General features: G+C 44.5%; 1 protein-coding gene across 1 annotated transcript in view; it reads right to left on the bottom strand.

The window, feature by feature from the left end:
• The window catches only part of Mtus2 (microtubule associated scaffold protein 2), a 371,456-nt gene that overhangs the window by 70,906 nt on the left and 276,601 nt on the right, over positions 1-23,949 (bottom strand). Inside the window, exons 8-9 of the mRNA XM_027413702.2 lie at positions 17,046-17,144; positions 9,545-9,756 (exon numbers count right to left, since the gene is read on the bottom strand). Coding sequence (XP_027269503.1) covers positions 9,545-9,756; positions 17,046-17,144 — 311 coding nt within the window. The remainder of the gene's footprint in view (positions 1-9,544; positions 9,757-17,045; positions 17,145-23,949) is intronic.

The raw sequence follows: 23,949 nt of genomic DNA, 5'->3' as shown, positions 1-23,949 counted from the left end.
ATCTATCCTGTGTCTCCATCTTTTCCTTTAATGTCTTTAGCTAGCCTTTCTTAACCCACACTCCCCCTCTCAGGTATGAACCATGGGCAAGTCAGCTGTCTCCAACTAGAGCCCCACAGACACAGTCCCCCACAAATGGCACCCAATGTGGGGCTATACAAGACAGCTTCCCACAGCCATCACTTCACATGGCTCCCTGTTTGGTGTGTGTTCCGTGTGTGCTTATCATCTGTCTTGGCAAGTGTAAATTACGCAATTCAGAGCTCTTAACTATACCCACCATTATAGCAGGTCTCCAGAATTTACTGTCACAGTCTGGAGTTCACTGCTTACTGACCTCTCTCCCTCTGTTTAACCATCACATGGCAGCATGTGTGGCTCCCTGTCCACCTTCTGGCAATGCTGGGAGAGTCAGATGAGGAGATTTGCTGAGTGTTGTGTGGGGATGTGCTTGGGACTTTCTTGAAAGAGACCTTGTGTCATCTCTATTTTATTATTCTGAGATCTAGCAGGCATTTGATAAATACATGATGACTAAAATATTACACAAGACATCGTTTGATTAAAAGGTACCCAAGTTGTCTGTAACATGGATTGAAATACCTTCATCATGAAGATTAAATGAAATACTGCTGATAAACATACAAAGGGCAGAGTTGTGCCCATTACACACTGGGGCTTGTTATTACCTTCCCCCTAAATTGTAGATGTCTTTAAAGCAGTTTCTCATTTCAAGAAATAGGACTCTTGGGTCTATACTAACTGATCATTATGGTCCTGCCCATGTCACTAGACCTCAGTAGAGACAGCCGACAAGGCTAGCAGCCAGCTTTACACCTTCTCTGGATTTTCAGTGAACTGACACTTTCTCACTGTAGTACTATATTTCCTACTGACAGTCTTCCTGGTTTTAGGTGGCTGCTCTAGTTAGGTTTCTGTTGCTGTTAGGTTTCACTTACCCAAACTGGCATGGGGATGGGAAGGGTTTATTTGGCTTACACTTCCACATCACAGTCCATCGTCAATGAAAGCCAAGACAGGAATAGAAGCAGAAACCACCGAGGAATGCAGCTCACAGGCTTGTTTTTTCTCGATTGATCAGCTACCTTCCTTATAATAGAACCCCGGCCCATCTGCCTAGGGATTGTACCACCCACAGTGGGCTGCGCCCTCTTGCGTCAATTAGCAATTATGAAAATGCCCCACAAACATGCCCACAGGCCAGTCTGATGGAGGCAATTCCTCAGTTGAGATTCTCTCCTCCCAGGTTTGTCTAGATTTGTATCAAGCTGACAAAAACTATGACATCAGCTTAGTGTTAAATTAGTATAGCCATCTTATATGATCAAATGACAATGTACAAATTTCTCAAAGAATTATTAAATTATTAAATTATATATCCATTCTGCCTCTCTTCTTGATAGTGTCAGCATGGCGTGTCTTTCTCACCCCTTTATTTTAAATTTTATCTTTATTTATTGAGATTCTTGTAGACAGCTTATAGCTGGATTCATTAAGTAACTTCAGACTACCTCTGTCTTTTAGTGTGCTTAATTAAGCCACCCACATTCAAAGTGGTTATTCATAGGGTTGAACTAACCTCTTTCAACTGTTTTCCTTGATGGCCATTATTCTCTGCAGGGACCAGATCATGGGTGTGTGTCATTCTGTGGGTTTGCACAATATAGAATTGCATTGACGACATGACTCATAGGCGAACAGCCTGCATAGTCACCACACATCTCGCTGTCATCATGATTTGATGTTGGGGAATGAAATGCAAGATGAAGGATGCTGTATATTTTCGGTTTCAAATGAGCTGCAGTTAAGTTTTTGGAATGAGATGCTCTGTGTCCCACACTGGTAAACATGGAGGAGGAAGAGACACTGTTCTTGGACAGTCAGAGCTAGCTGGTGTGATTTTTCTGAGCAGAGACTTGCGTTTCTAGACAGCGTCCTCTAGGTGGCACCACTGCCACTTCTCTCAGGCAGGCTTTTCACAAGGAGCCACCTGATCACAAGGAGCCAGGACACTTAGTAACTCTTTTACTAAGTAGCTCTTCGTTCACATTCCTCTCAAACACTAAACTCTAGCTACTTGTTACTTCTGTATCCTTTAACCCACAACCTGAGCCCTGGCCTGGAACCACTCTCTCATTTGGCTCCGTGTGGGTGGGGTGGTCTGCTACCTCAGTCTTTCTCCTGTCTCCTTGGGGCCTTCCTTGTGCCCTGGCTCCTGCATGGGAAGCAGGGATGATCTTAAAACACTGTCCTGTCCATTAACACTGCTGTCAATCTCCCTTCTTATGTCATTTCCAGGTGAGCAGGTCCATGGAACTTCTTGGTGTTTGCTTCTTTTGTGACTCCTGTTTAAGCTGCACTCTGGCCAGGTGGATGGTGACACCTACTGCACCATCTGGGACAGGGTCACACTTACAGCTCACTAAATAGCCCAGACTGGCTTTGATCACGGGACATCCTTCTGCCTTAACCTCCCAGGTACTAGGACCTGAGACCCATCCTTCAGATAAGTACCATTTCTGATAGTTAAGGACAGGAGAGCCTTAGAGTTTGACAAGCTCAACTAAATCTCAGACCCCTGACCCTGACAACCCACTCACTCGAGTAGTCCCTGAAGTTACACAGTTACCCATTTCTCCCTTTATTAAAAAACAAAAATTGAGGGCTGGAGAGATGGCTCAGAGGTTAAGAGCACCGGCAGTTCTTCCAGAGGTCCTGAGTTCAATTCCCAGCAACCACATGGTGGCTCACAACCATCCATTATAAGATCTGGTGCCCTCTTCTGGTGGGCAGATATACATGGAAGTAGAATGTTGTATACATAATAAATAAATAAAATCTTAAAAAAACCCAAAAATTGAAATTAGGCCATTAGCAATCCCATTTCCAGAAAAAAATCAAATTCTGGGAAAGCCTAGAAAAGATGTTTTGGGGGCTGAGGTGTAAGTACTAACCTCTGTAGGCAGCAATTCATTTTTAAAACTCCTCTTATTTAATTTGTTTTCCTTTGGTGCAGTTTATAATATTTAACTGATCTGGAAAGAAACCTCAGTGATTAAGAGCACTGGCCTGGCCGCTCTTGCAGAGGAACCAGGTTTGACTCCCAGCACCCACTTGGTGGCTCACAACCATCCCTAACTCCAGTTCCAGGGGATCTGATGCTCTCTTCTGACTTCTGAGGGCACCAGGCATGCACATGGTGCATTCATGTATACCCAGGTGAACACTTATATGAGTAAAATAAAATAAATTAATTTAAAAAGAACAGAAGAAATTTCCAGTGACATCTCAGTAGGGACTCTGGAGCTGTAGGAGCCAAGGGTGCACAAAAGTTGCATGGAGTGGCCCTGGGACTGTCTTCCCTGCCACGCTCTGACTGGTAAACAGTACTCACTACTCCATCCCAGATGATTCGAAGGGCACAGACTTCACTCTGACCAGCTTCCTGCAGCTCACGAAGGCCAGGTTCCTAAAGCATCCAACAAACCCACTATTCTCCTCACACTGTGTCCACCCAAGATAAAAGGATGCTATTTCACTGGAAGGATAAACAGATGAACAAAACGGGGAAAAATGAACCAGTGCACAATGCATGAGAGATGAACTGATGGAGGTAAACAGTTTTTACTTTGTACTGCGCCTGACTACAAAGTTTACACTATTATCAATAAACTTGGGGTACATCAGGCATTGGGCCTGAAAGTCTTTATAAACAGGGAGATGACTCTGCTCTCTTGACTTACTTTCTAGTTGTTTTGTTAACACCCCAGAACAGGGGTCTTTTGGGGGGTGATTTTTACATCTTGATTTGGGGAACATTTTAGTATCTGGAGATTACACTGTGAAATTCCTCTAGCTATAGTTCTACAAGGAAAAGCAGGCACCTCACAGCAAGGAGTTACTTCCATGACACACAGCCTTTTCACTTGGTCTGATACAGGACAACTGGCCAAAGATGGCTTCAGGGCACTTCCTAGGGGCACTATGCCCAGCTATCCAGATTTAGCTTGTTTCACCGTTTGTGATTATGCTTTTCCATGCTTCACCGTTTGTCATTTTTCCCCTTTTCACATAGAACAGAAGCAGCATGGAGGCTGGGAGGGGATGGAGAAGAATTAACATTGGCTTCATCATGTTCTATATTGTCATCTGACACCTGCAGATATCCCCCAGTGTCCCCAAATGTCACACAAAGGTGACAGCTATGCCATCTGGAAGAATTCAGTGAGGGCTAGAATAATGTCTCTAGAACCTCAGGCATGACAGTCAGTCAGTCAGTCAGGGCTAGGCTGTTATTTGGGAACTACACCCACTTTGAAGTTTTTCAAGCTTTCCTCAGGCCCATTCACATGGCAGAAGCAGTCGACCAAGCAAGAGCTCCTGCTATTGCAGACAAAATATATTAAAAAATATATAGCTCTAAGTATTAACAACACACACACACACACACACACACACACACACACACACACACACACACACACACAAAGATAGAATAGTAGGATGCTGATAGATTTTAAGTATAATGATGGGAATTTGGGTTTGTGTTCCTTCCACGCTTTTGTATTAAGAGCTTGTTTAATGTGAAACAATGCTTGTGATCCAGGACCACTGTCTGGGTCTGGGCTGTTTCATGGAGTAACCACCAGAGGGTGCTACAGGGTAGCATTTGGAGGAACAACAAAAACAAGAGACCGATTCCAGCTTGTCAGCAGGACCATGGGAAGTGAGCCCAGGAGGGTCATGTTCATTACCACATCCCTGGAGAAGTTTGAGACCATGTTTTTCGGCAAGTCTGCTTGGCCTGCTGAGGAACATGACTGGCTGCAGGGGCAAAGCTGTTAAGAGCAGGCAGGTGTGAGGTTATGTTGGCACCTAAGGGTGGCATCTCAGAATCCCTGGCCACCGGGTAAAGCTGTCAGAGCCCACAGCTTCCGCAGCCATTCTGCCAGGAGCGGGAGTCCATCTGAGCTTCTGTGCTGTTCCCAGTGTTGAGATGAATTTTCAATATGTCCTTCAAGACATATTCAACACTTTCAGTAAAAATTTACTATAGCAATTGATCGGGCTAGACCAGACAAAACACTGTTTATGTATAGAGTCAGGTCAGTATATCTTATCCAAAATGCTTGGGGATGGAATTTCTGATTTTTTTCTTTAGAATCTTGGGTGTTTTTACAGGGTACATAATGAGTTATCTCGGGATCCAAGTCTGAACACAGTGTTCATTTAAGTTCCTTATGCACTCTTGAAGCACAGATAGAGGTAATTTTATATAATATTTTAAAAGTGCAGCCCATCTTAGGAGTTCCAGTGTGGAATGTCACACTTGTTCCCTGTCAGTCCTCAGTTTCAGGTGTTGGAACAGTTCAGATTTCAAACCAGGGATGCAAGACCAGGGAAACGCGACCTGTATAATGACATCGAAGCGGCCAGGCTGCATTTACTTCACCCATCTCATACGCTCTAATCTTGTCTAGAGAGCAGAACCCCTACAGTGGGCTTTGTAGATTTCCTTGCACTCACAGAAGATCATTCTCAAGGATTTCCATAAGGTGCCTCTTCCCATGAACTCTCCACATCCTTACAACAAACTTACAAAGACGTGGGTAGCATTTGCCATTCAGAAGTGGAGAGAGCCAAGACTCAGGACAAAGGACAGAAGCATGCAGCCAGGGGAGGGCACACAGGATGAGGTTGCTGTTGCCATCGGGGACAATAGCAGGCACATGGAGAGAGAGCAGGGACCTGTTTAGGTTCCCAGAGGCACAGGTGGCATTTTTGCTGGCCAGCATGGTACCTCATCATCCCAGTACACTTTGTCACTCAATCAATACACTATGGTAGCAGTTCTCAACCTGGGGGTCGAGTGAGACAGCCTCCCTGCCCAACAGGGGTCGCATATCAAATATCCTGCATGTCAGATATTTATTTACATTATGATTCATAGCAATAGCAAAACTACAGTTATGAAGTAGCAATGAAATAATTCTATGGTTGGGGGTCACTACAACACGAAGAAGACCTGTACTAAAGGGTTGCAGCATTAGGAAGGTTGAGAAGCCCTGCACTACGGACTGCAAGAGTTGTGCGCTGTGATGAACTTACAATTAAATAAATGCACAAAAATAGTCTCTGTGGCCATGCTTTCTGTGGCTGGCCTCGTCCTACATGGGGACATTTTTCCCACATAGGGCCTTTTTTTTTTTTTTCCACGTGGGGACAGTGTATCTAATTTATCACAGAAGTGACATGGGTGCCACTGCTTCCTAGTCCTTGAATCTTCAGAGAACCCCACCATCGGAGGCTACAAGGCATCTGCCTTGTCAGTGATCACCCCATGTTGGACCCCTGGGTTCCATTTGCTAAAGGCAGACCACATGCAGCGCTGATGAGTTGTGGAAGCCAACAATGACATTAGAAGTTTCTGCCTGTCTGATCCCTACCATGCCACTCCTGATCCCCCCTTTTCTGCTGGAGTTTATCTAGAGGAAGAGGGAGAGTGATCAGAAGGACAGAAAAGGCCACACACGTGACATGGATGGTGAAATCCCACGGATTGTTTTAGAGGCCTGCCTGGAGTTGCTGGTTGTGATTTACGGAAAAGTCAATGAAAATCATGTCCCACCGTCCATCTTGCTGACTGACATGTCAGGCCTGGACAGCCCCAGTGGTGGTAGTGGGGTCTGATGGAGACACTTACACGTCACCTGCTATCTCTCCTGGGTTTCTAGCTGTAGAGCCTTGTGTATGCCACGGAGGAATACAACTCATTATCTGTAAGGAAGTTTTCTGGAGTAGAGAGGTATAAAGCTATCTGAGTGGACCCTTAATTCTGGCCCAGTGGCTTCTTACTTGCTATGGTACTGTAAGGTTCAACTTGTAAAACACAAGACAAAATTTCAAAGGATCTCTCAGGGCCCTGGGATGTGTTTACCCAACGAAATAATCATCAAGACTCTGAGGAAACCATGTGGAAGGAGGAATCATAGGTAGGCAGTGTCACAGTGAAACTGTGGTCACCCAGCTCAGCAAACTCCCTACTTTATTTTCTACCGAAGACTTGGCAGTCTACGAAAAATCTGCATCCTACCAAAGACAGACTACTCACTCGTGCAAAACAGATGTCCCATGCTCACTGTGGTGAGGCATGCCTCCCTGACACATCAAAAAATGCATTTGTAACTTCTATAATTCGTGCAGGGGCGGACATTTCGTTGACACCAATATGACCATCCAGAAAGAAGGGAAATCTAAATTGGTTATTCATTGCTAGGGTGAAAGTTTTTGGCTGGTGAAGAAGCTGGGGCTATTGGTAAAAATGAATGTTTTTGCAGCTATCTGTGCATCATGTTGTCCCTTAAAACAATGGATCAGTAAGTGACTCTATGCTGAAAGCTTAAGCAAAAAGGAAAAAAGACCAAAGGAAAAGGACAAAGGTTGGGTTGATCCACTAGAGGGCAGGGAGGGGACAGAAGGGCAAAGAATTGCCCTACAGTGCAACTTGGGTGACTAAGAAAGAAGTCAGTGGGCACTGTGCAACTAAATGTCCTGTTGTTTTGTCTTTAAATTAGCTAGAGTTTTAGGCACTTCACAGTCCTATTTAGGAGGTGTTGATACCATATATTACCGATTGCTATTTATACATGCCAGAGGACCCTCGTGTGGAGCTCAGAATGCTCACCCATTCTTAGGACTTGGGTGTGGCTGGTTCTCCAAAACCTTCTACTGAAAAAGTGGATGCTTGAGAAAGAATTCATGTCTGTCTCATGGGAATAGATCAGCTCCTGAGAGAGCAGGTCGGCATTGGACATTTCAGTTATCTGCCCTGCCCCTCCCTTCCTGTGTAGTAGTTTGAATGTCATTGGCCCCCATAATCCACAGGGAGTGGCACTATTAGGAGGTGTGGCTTTGTTGGAGTATGAATGACCTTGTTGTAGGAAGTGTGTCACTGTGGGGGCAGGGTTTGAGGTTTCCTATGCTCAGGATACCACCCAGTGTCTCAGTCAAACTTGTTCTTCATTGTCAAAGTCAGGTGATAACATCTATTCAGGGATGGGTTGGGGGCTTAGTTCCTACTGCATCAATGTTTTGGGAGCCCCCCCTGGTTGACTGCATATATATCATGTCCACAGTTACAGATCTTGTCCAAGTCCCCCATCAACTTTCCTCTGCTTCTTATCTTCATTACATTACAAATAGAATGGTCTGAAACTGTAATTAAGCCACAACAATTAAATGTTTTCTTTATAAGAGTTCCTGTGGTCATGGTGTCTCTTCATAGCAATAGAAACTCTGAGACACCCTGCTTGTTGACGGAGTTTCTGTCCAGCCCAGTCCTGTAGCCCTTTAGTTCAAATAAACACACAGAGGCTTATATTAATTATAAACTGTTTGGCCAATGGCTCAGGCTTCTTATTGGATAGCTCCTTCTTAATTATTAATCCATTTCTATTAATTTGTGTATCTGTACGTGATGTTGACTTGCAGGTGATGCCTGGACCTCTTGCTTCCTCAGCAGCTACATGGCATCTCTCCAACTCCACCTTTCTCTATCCCTGTTTGAATTTCCCATCTGGTTAAACCCTGCCTGTCCATTGGCCTAAACAGCTTTATTCATCAACCAATAAGAGAAACATACATTCACAGCACACAGAAGGACATTCCCCATCACCTGCCCCCTCTCTTCTGCATGCCTGCTTGCCCTTCTGCTTTACACTATGAGGCAAAACAGTCTGAGGCCTTCCCCAGAAGCCCAGCAGGTGTTAGAGCCATGCTCTCAGGTATTCAGCCTCTAGAACTATGAGGCAAAATGAACTTTGTTTTCTAAACAAACTACCCATTCTTGGATGTTTTATTACAGCAACATCAACAACAAAAATGGGCATTATATTCAAATCTCTAAAATAAATGCTCATTTTTACCCTCAAGAAACCTTTGTGACAAGAAATGGGCATTCTGCATTTCTAGAGAAATAGTGTTCAGTGGAGATCCTTCTCTAGCCCGTGCTGTTGGGCTCAGAGGAGCATGTCCCTCGGGCCTGCCCAGTGCATTTCCCACCAGCAGTCAAGGGAGATGACCCCAAGGTCCTGTCTCCTTGTGGCCTCAGTCAAAACATCAGAATGAGCCCATGTGTTTTTGAAAATGCAAAGAAGCACATACTGTCTGTTTCAAACATTTCCTTTTCCAGCCCCTTGTATGTATCCTTTTCTTTCTTTCTTCCTTCCTTCCTTCCTTCCTTCCTTCCTTCCTTCCTTCCTTCCTTCCTTCCTTCCTTCCTGTCTTTCTTTCTTTCTTTCTTTCTTTCTCTCTCTCTTTCTATTCTCACTTTTCTCTTTTGTAACCAAGGTTGTTTAGTTTCTTTGATGAGTTTTGGGCTCCTGGAATATTCTAGAATGCTGCAGGAGATTTCATATGACAACTCTATCCCCACACCCTTCAGTCGCACACACTTCAAAGACCATCGCTTTAGCTCCAGCACCCAAGTAGGTAAGAACTTTAGCATTCACAGCCACAGCCTCACCTTTCCAAAGAAATGTTGAGTAGACACAGCCAGGGCGTCGAAGCCTCGGATGGCCTTCTTCAGCTCCCCTCTAGCCAGGCCCAGCTGCCTGGCCTGCCACTCACACCTGTCCCTTAGTCTCTGCGCCAGCTGCCGCTCTGCCTCTCGGGCCTGCAGGTCAGGCTTGGGTGTGATCCCATTTCGAGAAGCAGTGGTCCTCTGCTTTGGGTACCCTATGAAGACAGAAAACAGTCACTTGTGGTATTCCATTCAACTGCAGCTTCTCACAGGAGCTCCCCAGACCTACAGGGCAGGGAAAGAGCTGCCCATAGTTTGTCATTTCAAGTATTAAACAGACAAAACAGGCTGGGATTCATATCATTTATTCTGTTTACTGACTTTAAGTGTGAAGTTCATGCTTAGAAAACAGTAACAAACACACCACCAAATTTCTTTCAGCTTCCACCATTGCTTTAGGCCTACTTGTAGAGAATGAAGCAGGAAATTTACATCTATCTATCTATCTATCTATCTATCTATCTATCTATCTATCTATCTTCCCTCCCTTCCTTTCTTCCTTTCCTTCCTTCCTTTCTTTCTTTCTTTCTTTCTTTCTTTCTTTCTTTCTTTCTTTCTTTCTTTTTTCTTTCTTTCTTTCTTTCTTCCTTATTTCCTAAAGGGTATTTCAATAAATTTATAAACTTATTATAAAAGCCTTGCAAATAAATAAAAGCATCAAACAGCAAAACCAGCCAGACCCACAGCCTGTACACATAATGAACTTATAGTTAGAACTGGCGTTTGAGACAGAAGCTATGGGGCTTCACATTAAATCTTACATCGTCTGTATTCAATCTACTTTATGTACTTACTGCCCTTAGACAAATGACTACTGGGAAATCAATCCAGCATCAACTAGAGTAGAAGTCAGGATTCTGAGAATGTAGCGGCTCCTTCCTTAGAACCAGAGTAATGATGCAAGCCCCTTCCTGCCCTGTACATGGCCCCTCTAGTGACCTTGTTCTTCAGCGTCAAGGTCGGCTGAAAAATTGATTTGGGGGTGGAGTGGGAGCTTAGTTCTTACTGTACCAATGTTTTGGGAGTCCCCCAGTTTGGCTTCATAGCATGCCCACAGCTATAGATCTGGTCCAAGCCCCCCCCCCAACTCCCCACTGCTTCTTATCTTCATTATATTACAAGTAGAATGATCTTCCCAGAGATGTGAGGTGGTTCATCACCTGCACTAAGCCGTTCTCTGTTCCTACTGCAGTGTGAAGGAAGTTGTCACTCCCCACCCTACCCACAAAGCTCATGTGAGGCAAATGTGAGGTGGTGTAGCTTGCAGAATGAACCAGAAGTTTGCCAGGGGCCAAGGGCAGGATTAGGGAGGGACAGAAGGGGGGGCATTTTAGGCTGAAGTTTGAGGATGATAAGGCTCTGGGAAAGAGCTCATTGGGAAGAAGGCCATCATGGCCAAGAACCCATGGGCCACCGTCCCTCCACTGAGGCACAGAGACGCACTGTCTGCATAGGTAGCCAGAGAGCCTGCAGGTGGCCATGGCCTGATATCTCAGGCATTGTCTTTCTGTGTTCAGGCAGATGTCCCTGGATCACCTCAAGTCATTCAGTGGCTCTTTCTTTCTTTTCTGAATTTTGTTTCTTTTCAGGATCCCAGGATCAAGAGACAACCCCCAAACACAGTGTCTGACACCCAGAGACACAGAGCAAGGTGGATTTTGACACAGCCTCATTCGGTAAGTGACTTAGCAGTAGACATAACAGTAATGGAATCATCTCCTTAACAAGTCATCAGAGACTGAGATGGCACCTCACGGGTGACATATCTTAATTTCTGGGACTTAGGCAGAGTTGCTCCTCAAAAATTTTCTTCATGTGATCAAAATATATTCTATTCCAGAAAACATACTGGAAAGTTTTAGATAGTTCATGCTTGAATTGCGTGTCACCAGAAAAATAAACAAAACAAACAAACAAACAAACAAAAAAAAAAAAACAGCTTCTGAGGAAATCTCAGCAGAAGAAGGGAGAAGTTTTACTGCTGGGACCCGCTGGAAGACTAGGTCTAAGGCTGCAATGAGACGCCTCTGCCCCATGGTTGTTCTTTGTCATCTTACCACTGTGAGATGGCTGGTGACTTTATAAAATACCTAATGCCAAGGCACTAGGTGTCTGGCATCTCTATCACAGAAGACGTTTCCTCCAGAAATTAAAGGAAACCACAGTGAACTCAGGCTGTCAGCCTGGTCTACGTAGTCAGCTCTAGGCCATGCTCCTTCCCCCACTCACTCTGCCCTGTGAACATATGTTATAGATTCATTTCATTTATATATATATATGTGCATATGTGAACATGTATGTGAGCACACACACAACAGGCCAGAAGTGAGCCTACGAGCTGGAGTTCCAGGTAGGTGTGAACCACCCAACATGGTTGCTGCTGGGAACTGAACTCGGGTCCTCTACAAGAGTAGCATAGTCTTTTAACTGCTGAGCCATCTCTCCAACCCCTCTTATATTTTTAACTGTCATATTTACTCCTGGATGGAAAGGATCCTGTGATCTACCCCCCCCCACCCACACACACACACACTGTTTTGTTTTTGTTTTTGTTTTTTAGAGACAGGGTTTCTCTGTGTAACAGCTTTGGCTCTCCTGGAACACATTCTGTAGACCTGACTGGCCTTGAACTCATAGAGATCCACCTGTCCCTGCATAACTAGCAGTCATATATCTTTTCAATATTTATTTCATGTGTATGGCTGTTTTGCTTGCATGTATATATGTGCACCACATGTGTGCAGTGTTCATGAAGGTCAGAGGGCGCATCCAGTCCTCTGAAACTGAAGTTAAAGATGGTTGTGAGCCACCATGTGGATGCTGTAAGTCCCATCCAGGTCCTCTGCAAGAGCAACAAGTGCTCTGATGTGCTGAGCCAGCACCTACCATATTTAAAATTATATTTTTATTACTACTATTGTCTTAGTTGGGGTTACTATTGCTGTAATGAAACATCATGACCAAAAAGCAAGTTGGGGAGGAAGGGTTTTATTTGGCTTACACTCCTCTAACACAGTTCATCATTAAAGGAAGTCAGGACAGGAACTCAAGGCAGTGATCTGGAGGCAGGAGCTGATGCAAAGACCATGGAGGGATGCTGCTTACTGGCTTGCTCTTCATGACTGCTCAAGCCACCTTCTTACAGAGCCCAGGACCACCAGGCCAGGGATGGCACCACCCACCGTGGATTGGGCCCTCCCTCATCAATCACTAATTAAGAAAATGTCTTACAGCTGGATCTTATGGAGGCATTCTCTCAAGGCTCCCTGTTTTCCAGCAACTCTAGTTTGTGTTAAGTTGACATAAAACTCGCCAGCATTGTAATCATTAGGTTAAAAAAAAGTTATTACCATTGAAAGTTTCTTTTAAACTGGTACTATTATTACTACATTGTTTTTATTCATATACTCAAATTTCCAGTATCCAACTGAATGCATGCAGTCAGCTCACATTTCTCCTCTAGGGGTCACCCAGCAACTGACATCCCTGGCCAAGTCAGAGGCTCCCCTGAGAACTTTGACTTTCAGAATCAACACAGTAAGCTTAACTACTCTGTGACACTAAGTGACCCAGTGAAACAGCCCTTGTTTAGAACTCCTTGTTGGTTGTACCCTAATTCTCAATCACTGTCAAGACCTGACCAAAGCCCACTTGCCAGAGCTTCCTCATCAGGAGGGGAGCACTCAGAAATGAGGCTGGCTATGGAGTTCTCTGTTGCTTTCGTTGAAAATGGTTTGTGATTGTGGAATCTCAATGGTCACCATAGCTACACAAATTTACAGTTTTAACAATATTGTGCAAGGGTCCTTACCTCTAAATTAGCAATGTTCAAAGAACCATACAAGCACTGACTTGCCAATCAGATTTTATATGCGTCTTGCTAGAAGTCTTAAGGTCCCTAATACTTTGTTATTGGGTGTTTCTCTGTATCTAGTGTCCTGCAAGGTCCAGTGGGTGAGCAAGGAAACAATCAGGCTTATCTTTGGTCTTCGGCCGACAGCTGTCCAAGAGGGACCAATCCAGGGAAGCATCCCAGGTCCTCTGGCTCTCCTATGCCCAGGGTGCTTCCCATTTCATCATATGTGGGGCTAGTCTGTGTCTCCAGCACATCTCACAGGGATAGCAGCTTGCCCTAAATCTAGACTACATTCACATCGTTCAAATCCTACCTCAGCCACAGTTTCTTTCAAGCTATCCTACCAGCTGCATAAATCAAGTTAGGGCAAAAGGAATCTATGCTGACCACAATGTCATGTGACAGCTTAGCCCTGGGGGAGGCCAGTAACTGGACATCAACACAAAGGTGAATGTCAGCAGCTGCTTGCGTGCAAAGGCTAAGCTTCCAACAGTTTGCGTGCAAAGGCTAAGCACTGGGGAGGACACGGGGTTTGAAGATGGAAAGCAAATATTAAAAATTCATTTGCAGCATCCGGTCACTACCCGGAGGAGCACCATAGATGGAACAGGTTTAATTGAATCTGGAAAGCTTATCAGACATAGCAACAGAGCTGTGCTGGCGTCTGCACAATGATAATATGACAGAAGGCCATGACCTTCACACTTGTAAACAAGGTGGAAGCAAGGACTGTACACAGCTTTGATAGCTTCTCAGTTGAAGGGTAAGTCCTCTGTGAACTTGGCCATTGCCCTAGCAGAGCCATATCCCAAGGGCATGCGAGTTCTTTGTGGATAGCTTTATTTTTTATGAATTTAAACACCGTTCAGAAGGCTTTGCAAGACAGAGCACTGTTTTCCTACTTAATACTGGCAGTTGTTTACCAGCAGTTGTCTAGGGTGCTGGTCTTTGTCATCTTGACCCAAACTAGAGTAACCCAGGGGGCACAGGAAGCTTGTTTGAAGAACTGTCTCCCATCTGATTGACCTGTGGTCAGGTCTGTGGATATTTTACTGTCATTTTGCCTGAATTTAATTACCTTTGACCTCTGAGGAGGAGTGAGGGGTTGGGGTTGAGTAAATAATCAATTATATGTATATGCTGAAGTTTCTAGGCATCCCTAAACTGTGGGTTCTAGAGAGTTTCTTGCCTGGTTAGACATACTGCAGAGCATTCTCTAAAGCCACGGAGACAGATGCCATCACAGAAGGACTTTCTGGTTCCCATACTAAGGACACTTCTCCCAGATGCTCATCTGTGTCCTGTGTCTGATCCTTTGTAGCCACTAGTAAGTGGGAGTATGGGCTTTCCTGAAAGAGGTGAGTAGGCACAGTGGGCATGGCGAGGAGGTGGGGGAACTATAACCCTGACACATTACCTCAGGGAATGCAAATGGAAAATTACTTTAGGAAACAATTTGGCACAATTTAAAGAAGTTAAGTATAGTCAGATTTTTCTTTGGGCCAACCACTCACACACACAAAAAACAACAACAAAACAAACAAACAACAACAACAAAAATCCATGGAGACATTAATTATGAAAGCCTGGCCTTAGCTTAGGCTTGTTCTTACCTAGCTCTTATAACTTAAATTAAGCCATATCTTTTAGTCTATGTTCTTTTATATGCTTGGTTATCTTTTCTCTGTACTGCCAATCCTGTTTCCTCTCTGTCTATCTGGCGACCCCACCTTCTGCCCAGTGGTCTCTCCTTGCCTGGAAGTCTCACCTATCTCTCCTGCCTAGCTACTGGTCTTTCAGCTTTTTATTACACCAATCACAGCAATACATCTTCTCAGTGTACAGACATCCCACAGCAGTTAATGAACCATACAGCCAGTGTCGTAGTTAGGGATTCTACTGCTGTGAAGAGACACCAGGACCATGGCAACTCTTAGAAAAGAAAATATTTAATTGGGTGTCTTATAGCTTCAGAGGTTTAGTCCATTATTTTCACGGTGGGACATGACTGCACACAGGCAGACACAGTGCTGGAGAAGGAGCAGAGAGTTCTATATCTTGATCCACAGGCAGCAGAAAGTGAAGACTGTCACACTGGGCATGGCTTGAGCATAGGAGACCTCAAGGCCCACAGTGACACACTTCTTCCAACAAGGCCACACCTTCTGTAGTTCTACTCCCTATGGACTCATGTATTGAACACTTGGTCTACTGTTGCTGCTGATGTTAGGTAGGTTTAGGAGGTGTGGCCTTGCTGGAGGACGTCATCACTGGGGGTTAGCTTGGGGTTTTAAAATATCCCACAATTCCCAGGGACTCTTCTCTAAGCTTCCTGCTTATAGTAGGGGTTATGAGCGCCTGGCTTTCTGATGAAGCCACGATGCTGGCTGCTTGCTGCCCCACAATGACAGGATCTGGAACCTTAAGCCCTAAGAAATTGGCTTGGTCACTACCAAGTCCTTGCACAGCCTCCAAGGATTTGGACCTGACTGGGGTGGCAAGGAAATGAAGAACAGACAGAAAGATGAATACACAGATAAAGAGCTGGGATTGGGTGGTCTGGGTTCGTGGCTGGAGAAACCCAAGTACCCTGGAAGCTCACTGTGTTTATTATATAGATAGGTGGGGTTATTACATCATCTGAACAAGAAGGCAGGGTTAGTTAATTCTAGCAAGGGCAATCTCAGTAGGGGAGCCGTCTTTAGGCTGTGAACATCTAGGGGGAGAAAACTATGGTGGCCAATTTTTTTGCACACACTGTCTCCCTCTGAGACTGAAGCACTGGGTCCTTGATATGCTGTGCCCATGTCAACAGCACGCAGTCACACGGGACTTCACACACTCCTCTGCTGCCGACAGGTCATGCTGTTTTATCACAGCCACAGAAAAGTAGCTAACACGTTAGGATATTCACCAATGTGGAGGAAGCAGTTATTAAAGAAGACAGTAAGATAGCAATGTATTACAACACAAACTAGTGTGACTGAATAGACCAGAGATGGTTGGGATTGGGGTGTGGTGGGCTGGGCACATGGGCCTGACAAGATCACCAGGCCATTTTGGGAGAAGATGGATGAGTGTTCTCATTGAAAGGTGGTAACCTCATGGATGAGTACACATGTCAAAACTGACCAAGATGTACACTTTACATACAGGTGATTTAACATGTATTAATTATTAATTGCTTGGCATTTCATTGATATAGATATTTCCGTATTTCAGCTTTTAAAACATTCATTTCAGGCATGGATTGGAAACAATTCGACGCTAGATATCATTACATTCAACTTGTTTCTCTTCCCTTTATGAAATACTACTTGAGGTCTAACTTCAAAGTGTGGTGTTTTTTCCCAACTGAATTATTTTTACATGTTTTAATAAGAGCACATATTCCTTTGCAAAGAAATTCTCCCACATGTACGTAGCATAGCATCTTGTTTTTATGAACAAAACTCGTGTCCAAACATGTTCCTCTGGTATCGAATGAGGCAAACCCAGCCTGTGTGTCAGGCTGGCATGCACACAATGACAGCCATCTGAAGGCAAACTCAGGCCTCTCGAAACAGCCGCAACCACGCGTATAAGTACCTGGTGAGTGAAGCTTGGTGGAAGAAGCTGCTGTTCTCTTGGGAGACGACACAGCAGGTTTGTTAGCATCTGGGTCTTTCTGTGCTTCTTTCTTCGTTCCTACACAGTTTGTAAAGATGAACAGAAAGGGGTGGTTATTTGAGGCACCATAACACAAGCTGCTGTGAAAAAGACAGAGCAATAAAAGGCAAACAGAACAACAAGGAAATCGTTGGATAATTTGTTATTTATAACAAATGGAATTTAGTTCTAAGTTATTACCTGTAATGTGCCCACTTGTCTCTGGTTTGATGAAAACAACTCTTACTCTGGTGGGCCAACTACCCAGTGACCTCACAAAACATCAAGGAATTGAATTTTCATCGTACTTAGGCACCAACTTGGTCTACTGAGGCCAGGGAGGGATGGAGTAGACAAAAATATCTGCTTAGCCACGGGGGACCTCATCTGGCTCTAATTCATTTCCAGAGGTGACTGAGAGATCACTAGCCCCCTCGGTTGCAGCTGAACCATCCTGTCCCTGCAGGAGAGATAACCTGGGCATGGGTGTGATCTAGGAGCACATGCTGATGTCCTCAGGAGATGACTGGGGGTCGGAGTGCCTTCTCTCTGCTCATGCTCAATGTTGCTGGGTAGACTGCCATTGTCCACTACATGTCCACTCATTCGTGCTCCCATTGGACAGAGTGTGCGAGTCACTTTCTCCAGGCCCATGCCCTGCTGGTGTAGGTGTGCAATTACTGGCAGACACCAAAGGTCTTTACACAGTAATCATATGTGTGTCTTCGTTTAACAGTGATCTAACTGCAAGCATGTGCGTGGAGAGACACTGTGCCCATTTTTATCCCCAATATGCACTCTTCATTTACTTTGCAGAGCAGCCCTTCCCCGGATATTTAAATTATGCTTTGCTGATTCTCCCTCTTCAAACATTTTAATACTGTCTTTCACTGTCCATAGATTTAGGTTTTACCATGTCCAAATATATCTACTCCCCCACCCCTTTCCAGCTCTTAGTCTTGAGAGCCGTAGTAAAGGTTTGTATGTATGTACACACATACTGAAGGTCTACTGAGGCTGCAGGGGGCTGTGACTTGGAGGCCTTAGGAGCCCACCCACCATCCCCTCTCCAGAAATCATAGGCAACAAACACAGGGCTAACCTCATCCTTCTGTCCCTGCCCTCTGCTTTTATTCTAGATCAACGAATCGGAAAAGAGACCAATACTCCTGGGAATTAATCAGGGAAACAGTAGCTGCCTCCAAAGTCACCTAACATGTTTCCTGCTTTACAGTCAAAGTACTCATGAATATTTAGTTAGCCTGAACATCGCTTTCCATTCTGCTCTCATGGAGCACAGTCTACAACACCAACTGGAAAGTTAAGGACTGATAATCTTGACTCTGAAATTCTACTCCTGTAAATCTCACTGTGGAGTACTTCTCCAGGCATGCCAAATATATGCTCAAAGACAGTACATAATTTACATCAAAAATATGTGAACATAGACAAAATTCACATTGGAGACTAAATAAAGTGTGATATATATCCAAGCCATGGAGTACCATGCTGTCATTAAAAAGAATGAACTGTCTCCATATTGTACTGACATGAAAAGATGTCCACGGTAAATGAAAATGCTAGTTGCTGAATAGGATTCAAGGTATTGTCTTATGTTATCACACAAAATAACGAGGGTATTAAGTAATTGGACGTTGGGTAGCCCTGGGTTCTAAGCAGCAAGACTTAATGGCTTGACTATTTTTGATGAGATTGCACTGCTTCCATTTCAAGGCAATAGTAAAATGAGAGAAATCAACCTCAGGTCTGTGTGGTTCATGAAATGAAGGAGGGCCTGGCGGTCTGGTCCCAGACTGTGCTAGGCTGTCCCAGGTCTGCCTGGCCTGCCTAGCAGTCCTTGTAATTGGCTCTCTTTTCTCCTCACCTAGGCCTCTGTTTCCTGTTGCCTCTATAACAAAGGACCTTCCCCAGGCCTCTCTCAGCAGTGTGACTTGGGTGGAAGGGCTCACATTCCTTCTGTTTTGTAGTTTAAGTCGAAGTGGCCCTGGAGGTTCCTGGGGCCTGGACACTAGATCTTCAGCTGGTGTCGATGTTTTGGAAGGTTCTGTCACTTTAGGAGGCAGAGCCAGGCTGGGGGAGGCTAGTAGCCAAGGGTAGACCTTACAGGTTCCAGCCTGGCCTCCATGCTGGTCCCAGCTTTTGCCTCTTCCTATGTGAGGCTCATATGTTCTAGGTTTCCATGGTTTCTTGTTTTGTGGCCAGTTTCTTTAGTGGCTTCCTGTTTTGTGGTCAGCTTCTCTATTTTGGCAGAACACTATTTTTTTATGTTTTAATTTTTTAATATTTTTTTATGTTTGCACTGCTCAAAATTTCTTCTAGTCAAACATTTGCTTTAATTCCAAATTTTAACGTGGTACTCATTTTACCCTGAGATACAAAGGGATTTCCCTTTTGGGTTCCTGGGTTGCTAACAATAGCCTGATGCTATGATAAATCTCAACCTTTTGTGGGAAATCCATTTTACTCTCTTTCAAAACTCTTAGTACCTCTTATTCTCACTCTAGTGTTGTCTTTTTAAAAATCCAGTATGCAGAGATACGTGGTAGACCCCTTTAACCCACATTGCATGGTTCTTTTTTTTTTTTTTTTTTTTTTGGTTTTTCGAGATGGGGTTTCTCTGTGTAGCTTTGGAGCCTATCCTGGCACTCGCTCTGGAGACCAAGCTGGCCTCGAACCCACAGAGATCCACTTGCCTCTGCCTCCCAAGTGCTGGGATTAAAGGCGTGTGCCACCAACGCCCGGCTTCCACTGTATGGTTCTTGATATGTTGGTTTCTTTCGCTTTGATTTCTCATTTTACGGATGTCCTACTATTTGAGCTCTAACCTGTAGATGATGTCTTACTTTAGACAGCATCCATGTGCTCAGTCACATCCAATATGGTCCAGTTAAACTCTGTTACTTAAAACTTCTCTCTCTTTCCTCCTCAGCCCAAAGGGTGTTCCCTTTGCCTCCACCAGAGACACTGACCCTGGCTCTCTTATCCTTCCTCATTTCTTCACACTCAGTAGAACACCATCCCTGAGACATACATATTTTCTTTCTCTCTACAGGTAGTCCACTCCCCGTCCCCCAATTTACTGTAATTTCCAAACTCAGACTACTGTAGCCTTCCCTCTCTGCTTGTCTCTGGCTGAATCCTGCCTCGGACCCCATCATGGGGGACTCCAGATGCTCCCACCAATCTCTGGTCCTCTCCCACATCGAAAGACAGTTGAGGGCCTTGCTTACCCACCTATAGGTCCCAGTAGATAATATGTTCCATGTGACTCACCTACTCCCTAAGTATTTATAAATAAAATGAGTTGGCTATCTTTGCTAAATAACCAACCATGTTTCTTCTCTCTAAGGAAAAGAAAATCAACCTTGAGATGGGGGTGAATTCCTGGCTTTTGGAGACCTCCTTGAACCAGTTAGTGTTTTGTCAACTTGACACACACTAGAGTCATTAGGAAGTGGGAACCCATGTTGAGAAAATGTCTCCATCAGATGAGCCTGTGGGCAAGCCTGTGGTACATTTTCTTTTGATGACTGAGATGAGCAGTGCCACCCCAGGGAGGTGGTACTGGAATCTATAAGAAAGCAGGCTGAGTGATCCATGGGGAGCAAGCTAATAAGTGTTCATCTATGGCCCTTCCTTCAGTTCCTGCCTTGAGTTCCTGCCCTGACTTCCTGCAGTGATGGCGTGTGACCTGAAGGGTGCAATAAACCTCCCCAAGCTGCTTTTGGTCAAGGAGCTTTATCACAGCAGTAGAAGCCTGAGACACTATTCTTATTCTCTCCTTTTCATTCCGTCTCCATCCCCTCTCCCCACTTCATAATGAACAGGCCTTTTCTGAGTGAGTATTGAGAGATCATTGTACATTCTCAAACCAAATGAGCAAAGCTCTGAGGAGCATGGGTTTGTGGGAAGAAAACACACCAGTTCTCCTGGGGATTTGAGACACTGCCTGGTCTATTAAATCTGAGAAACTGTGTGTAAGTGAGCAGTGGTGGGGAGATTACTCACATTTTTGACACCAATACAAATAGTCATTGGGGTTTTACTCCTTGGGACTGGTTTTAGTGAGGCAAGCCCAGGATTTGTCTGGTTATTTGCCTGATTTTACTTGGTAATTTAACTTTGACAGTTTGAGAGCATAAGAAAATAAATGCTTTGGGACACATATGTTTTCCCTCTCCAGGGGAAGAGCCTCTTTGTGGTCAACTTAGAGTGAATTAAGGATGCCCACAGTCATTTACTGAGGTGTTACTGCAATGGCTGTCTAGTTTCTCCACTCTGAAAGATCCCCCACATGGCTTCAGTTCTCTGTCCATCACATGGTTTATCAGGCAGCTCCCATACACCTAGGTGGGGTCAGCTTCCCAAGTTAAGAGTCAAAGTGAGACACCAGTGAGACAGACACATCAGCAATGGCAAGATAACACAGAAAGCGTCAGCCCAGAGATGATGTGGGTGAAGGTTTCTCTTTGGGAAAGAGAAGAGCCAGGGGAGCTTCACTGGTGAATGCAATGCTTGAGCTGGGCTGTAAGGACGACAGGAGACTAGTGAAGAAGAAAGCCTGAGCCCGAGAGTCAATGTTTGTGTATGTATGCCATGGTCTGCAGTCAAAGAAAGAGCGTACAGGGAGGGGATGGGAGAGCTTGTCTGTGCATCCAGCCTGAGTCCCCTCAGATGATGCTCAGGGTTGCTGGACCAAAGGAAATACCCTTCCTCTGTTTCCTTTTAACAAAGCTGAATCTCCTCCATGAAAATCCAGTCTGAGGCAAAACAGGGCTGTTTTATAAAACAGTAATTGTTCAATACCGTAGCTTCTAGTTAATGGGAAACCATGATTGATGCTGCTAATGGATGAGATGATAAGTGAAAACTAGAGGGTCAACAGGAAGCTAAATTGTTCTTTGTCACCTGATGTGTTTTTGATTTAAACTGAGTTAACTAGCGAAGATTACAGATCAAACCTCAGCCACCCAAAGTGCACACATATTTAAATAAACCCCACATCTTCCCTAAACCACCACAGACCATAGAACAGGAAAAAAATACACCTTTTCTTCATTTTCATTACAACCTCTCCAGGCATCACTACAACGAGCCCACCGGATGTATTATGGGAGACCTCTCACAGGGACCTACATTGATTTTCTTAATAAGCACAATGATTTAAAACACTGTGATACTGACTCATGAATAAATAGTCAGAGCCCACAGTACTGCTGCCCAGGTGGAGGAGTGGCCTCCCAAATGCTCCTGGCAGCCAGGAGCAGCAGAGCTGTCTCCTTCTTCCCCAGTTAGGGCAAGATGGTTTTGTCATGTGTTCCTTTTTTCAGTTTTTTTGCTCTCATACACAGTATCATTGAGTTTAGGAAAGTTAGACCAGTGAAGTCACACTGCATAGTCTGGCAATTTTTATAAAACACTGTGAGTGATTTTCATCTCTGTTGTGTTCCATGGACCTGGTTCACCTTCATTGCCAAACAGCTGTCCATTGCAGACTTATAATGTATACAGTTAGTCTCTCATCAATGGAAGCTCAAGGTGTTTCTACTAACGGTTCTTAGAAATTCTGAGCAGTGTTGTTTCGGATAGATGCATACACATTTCTGAATTTTCCACACTGCCTTAGTTTGCTCTCTGGTGATGTGATAAACACCATGACCAAAACCCTTTTGGGGACAAAAGGGTTTATTTGGCTGATAGACCACGATCCATCACGGAGGACTGAACACCAAGACAGGAACCTGGAGGCAGGAACTGAAGCAGACAACAATGAGGAATATGGGCTTGCTTTCCCTGGCTTGCTCAGCTACTTTTTAAAAATACATTCCAGGCTCACCCACCTGGGGATGGCACTGCCCACAGTAGGCTGGGCCCTCCTCCATCAATTAGCAATCATGAAAATGTTCCACAGAAAAGTTCAAGAGCCAAACTGATGGAGGCATTTCCTCAATTGAGGGTCCTTCTACCCTCAGGTGTGTCACGCTGACAATGGCAGTGACCCTAAAGGGTTGTGACAAAAAGATGAGATTGTGCACTCTAAGACCTTAGTGCATTGCCAGGAATTACTCATGAAAAAAAAAAAAAAACTACTTGTTAGTAACATTATACTAGCTACTGCCAATATTTTTGTTTGTATATGTGTGTACATATTCATGTGTGTGCAGGTGCACATGTATGAGGGTACACATGTATGCACACATGCATGAATAAATATGGAGGCCAGAGAACAAGCTCAGATGTTATTCCACAGGAGCCATTTCACTTGCTCTTTTGAGACAAGAGTCTCTCACTGGGACTTGGGCCTGGCCAGTTAGGTTAGGGTGGGCAGCTAGTGACTTTCAGGGATCTGCCTGTCTCTGACTCCTCAGTGCTATGATTACAAGCATGCACCACTGTGCCTGGATTTCTCATGTTCTCAAGTGCAAACTGTGGTCCTCACAAGGCAAGCACTTAACTCTTGGAGCCATATCCTCAACCCTATATGTTTTCAGAACCTGCCTTCTGCCTGCCCCTTACCGATTTGTATGTTGAAACCCAATCTCCAATATGATGGTTTCAGGAAGTGCAGGGCTTGAGGAATCTTATTGCCTGCTGTTGACAAAGCACTCACCTTGCATTTTACAATAGCAGACTGGACGGCACTAACACAGAACTGTGCCTTGTAGGGGCTGAGCCAGCCTGGTGTACTCAATCACAACTCAGTGAGGCCAGTGCTAGTCTCTTCTTTCTAATGAGAGGGTATGAGTGTTAAGTCACTTAGTCAAGGTCACAGAGCTATTATTGGTGACCACTATGGGAATCTGCTTCTAATTTTAAGCTCATC

This window comes from Cricetulus griseus, chromosome 4 (genome assembly GCF_003668045.3).
Source record: "Cricetulus griseus strain 17A/GY chromosome 4, alternate assembly CriGri-PICRH-1.0, whole genome shotgun sequence".
Lineage (NCBI taxonomy): Eukaryota > Metazoa > Chordata > Mammalia > Rodentia > Cricetidae > Cricetulus > Cricetulus griseus.
The sequence above is the reverse complement of the archived record's forward strand: the minus strand, read 5'-3'. Positions and strand labels throughout refer to the sequence as shown.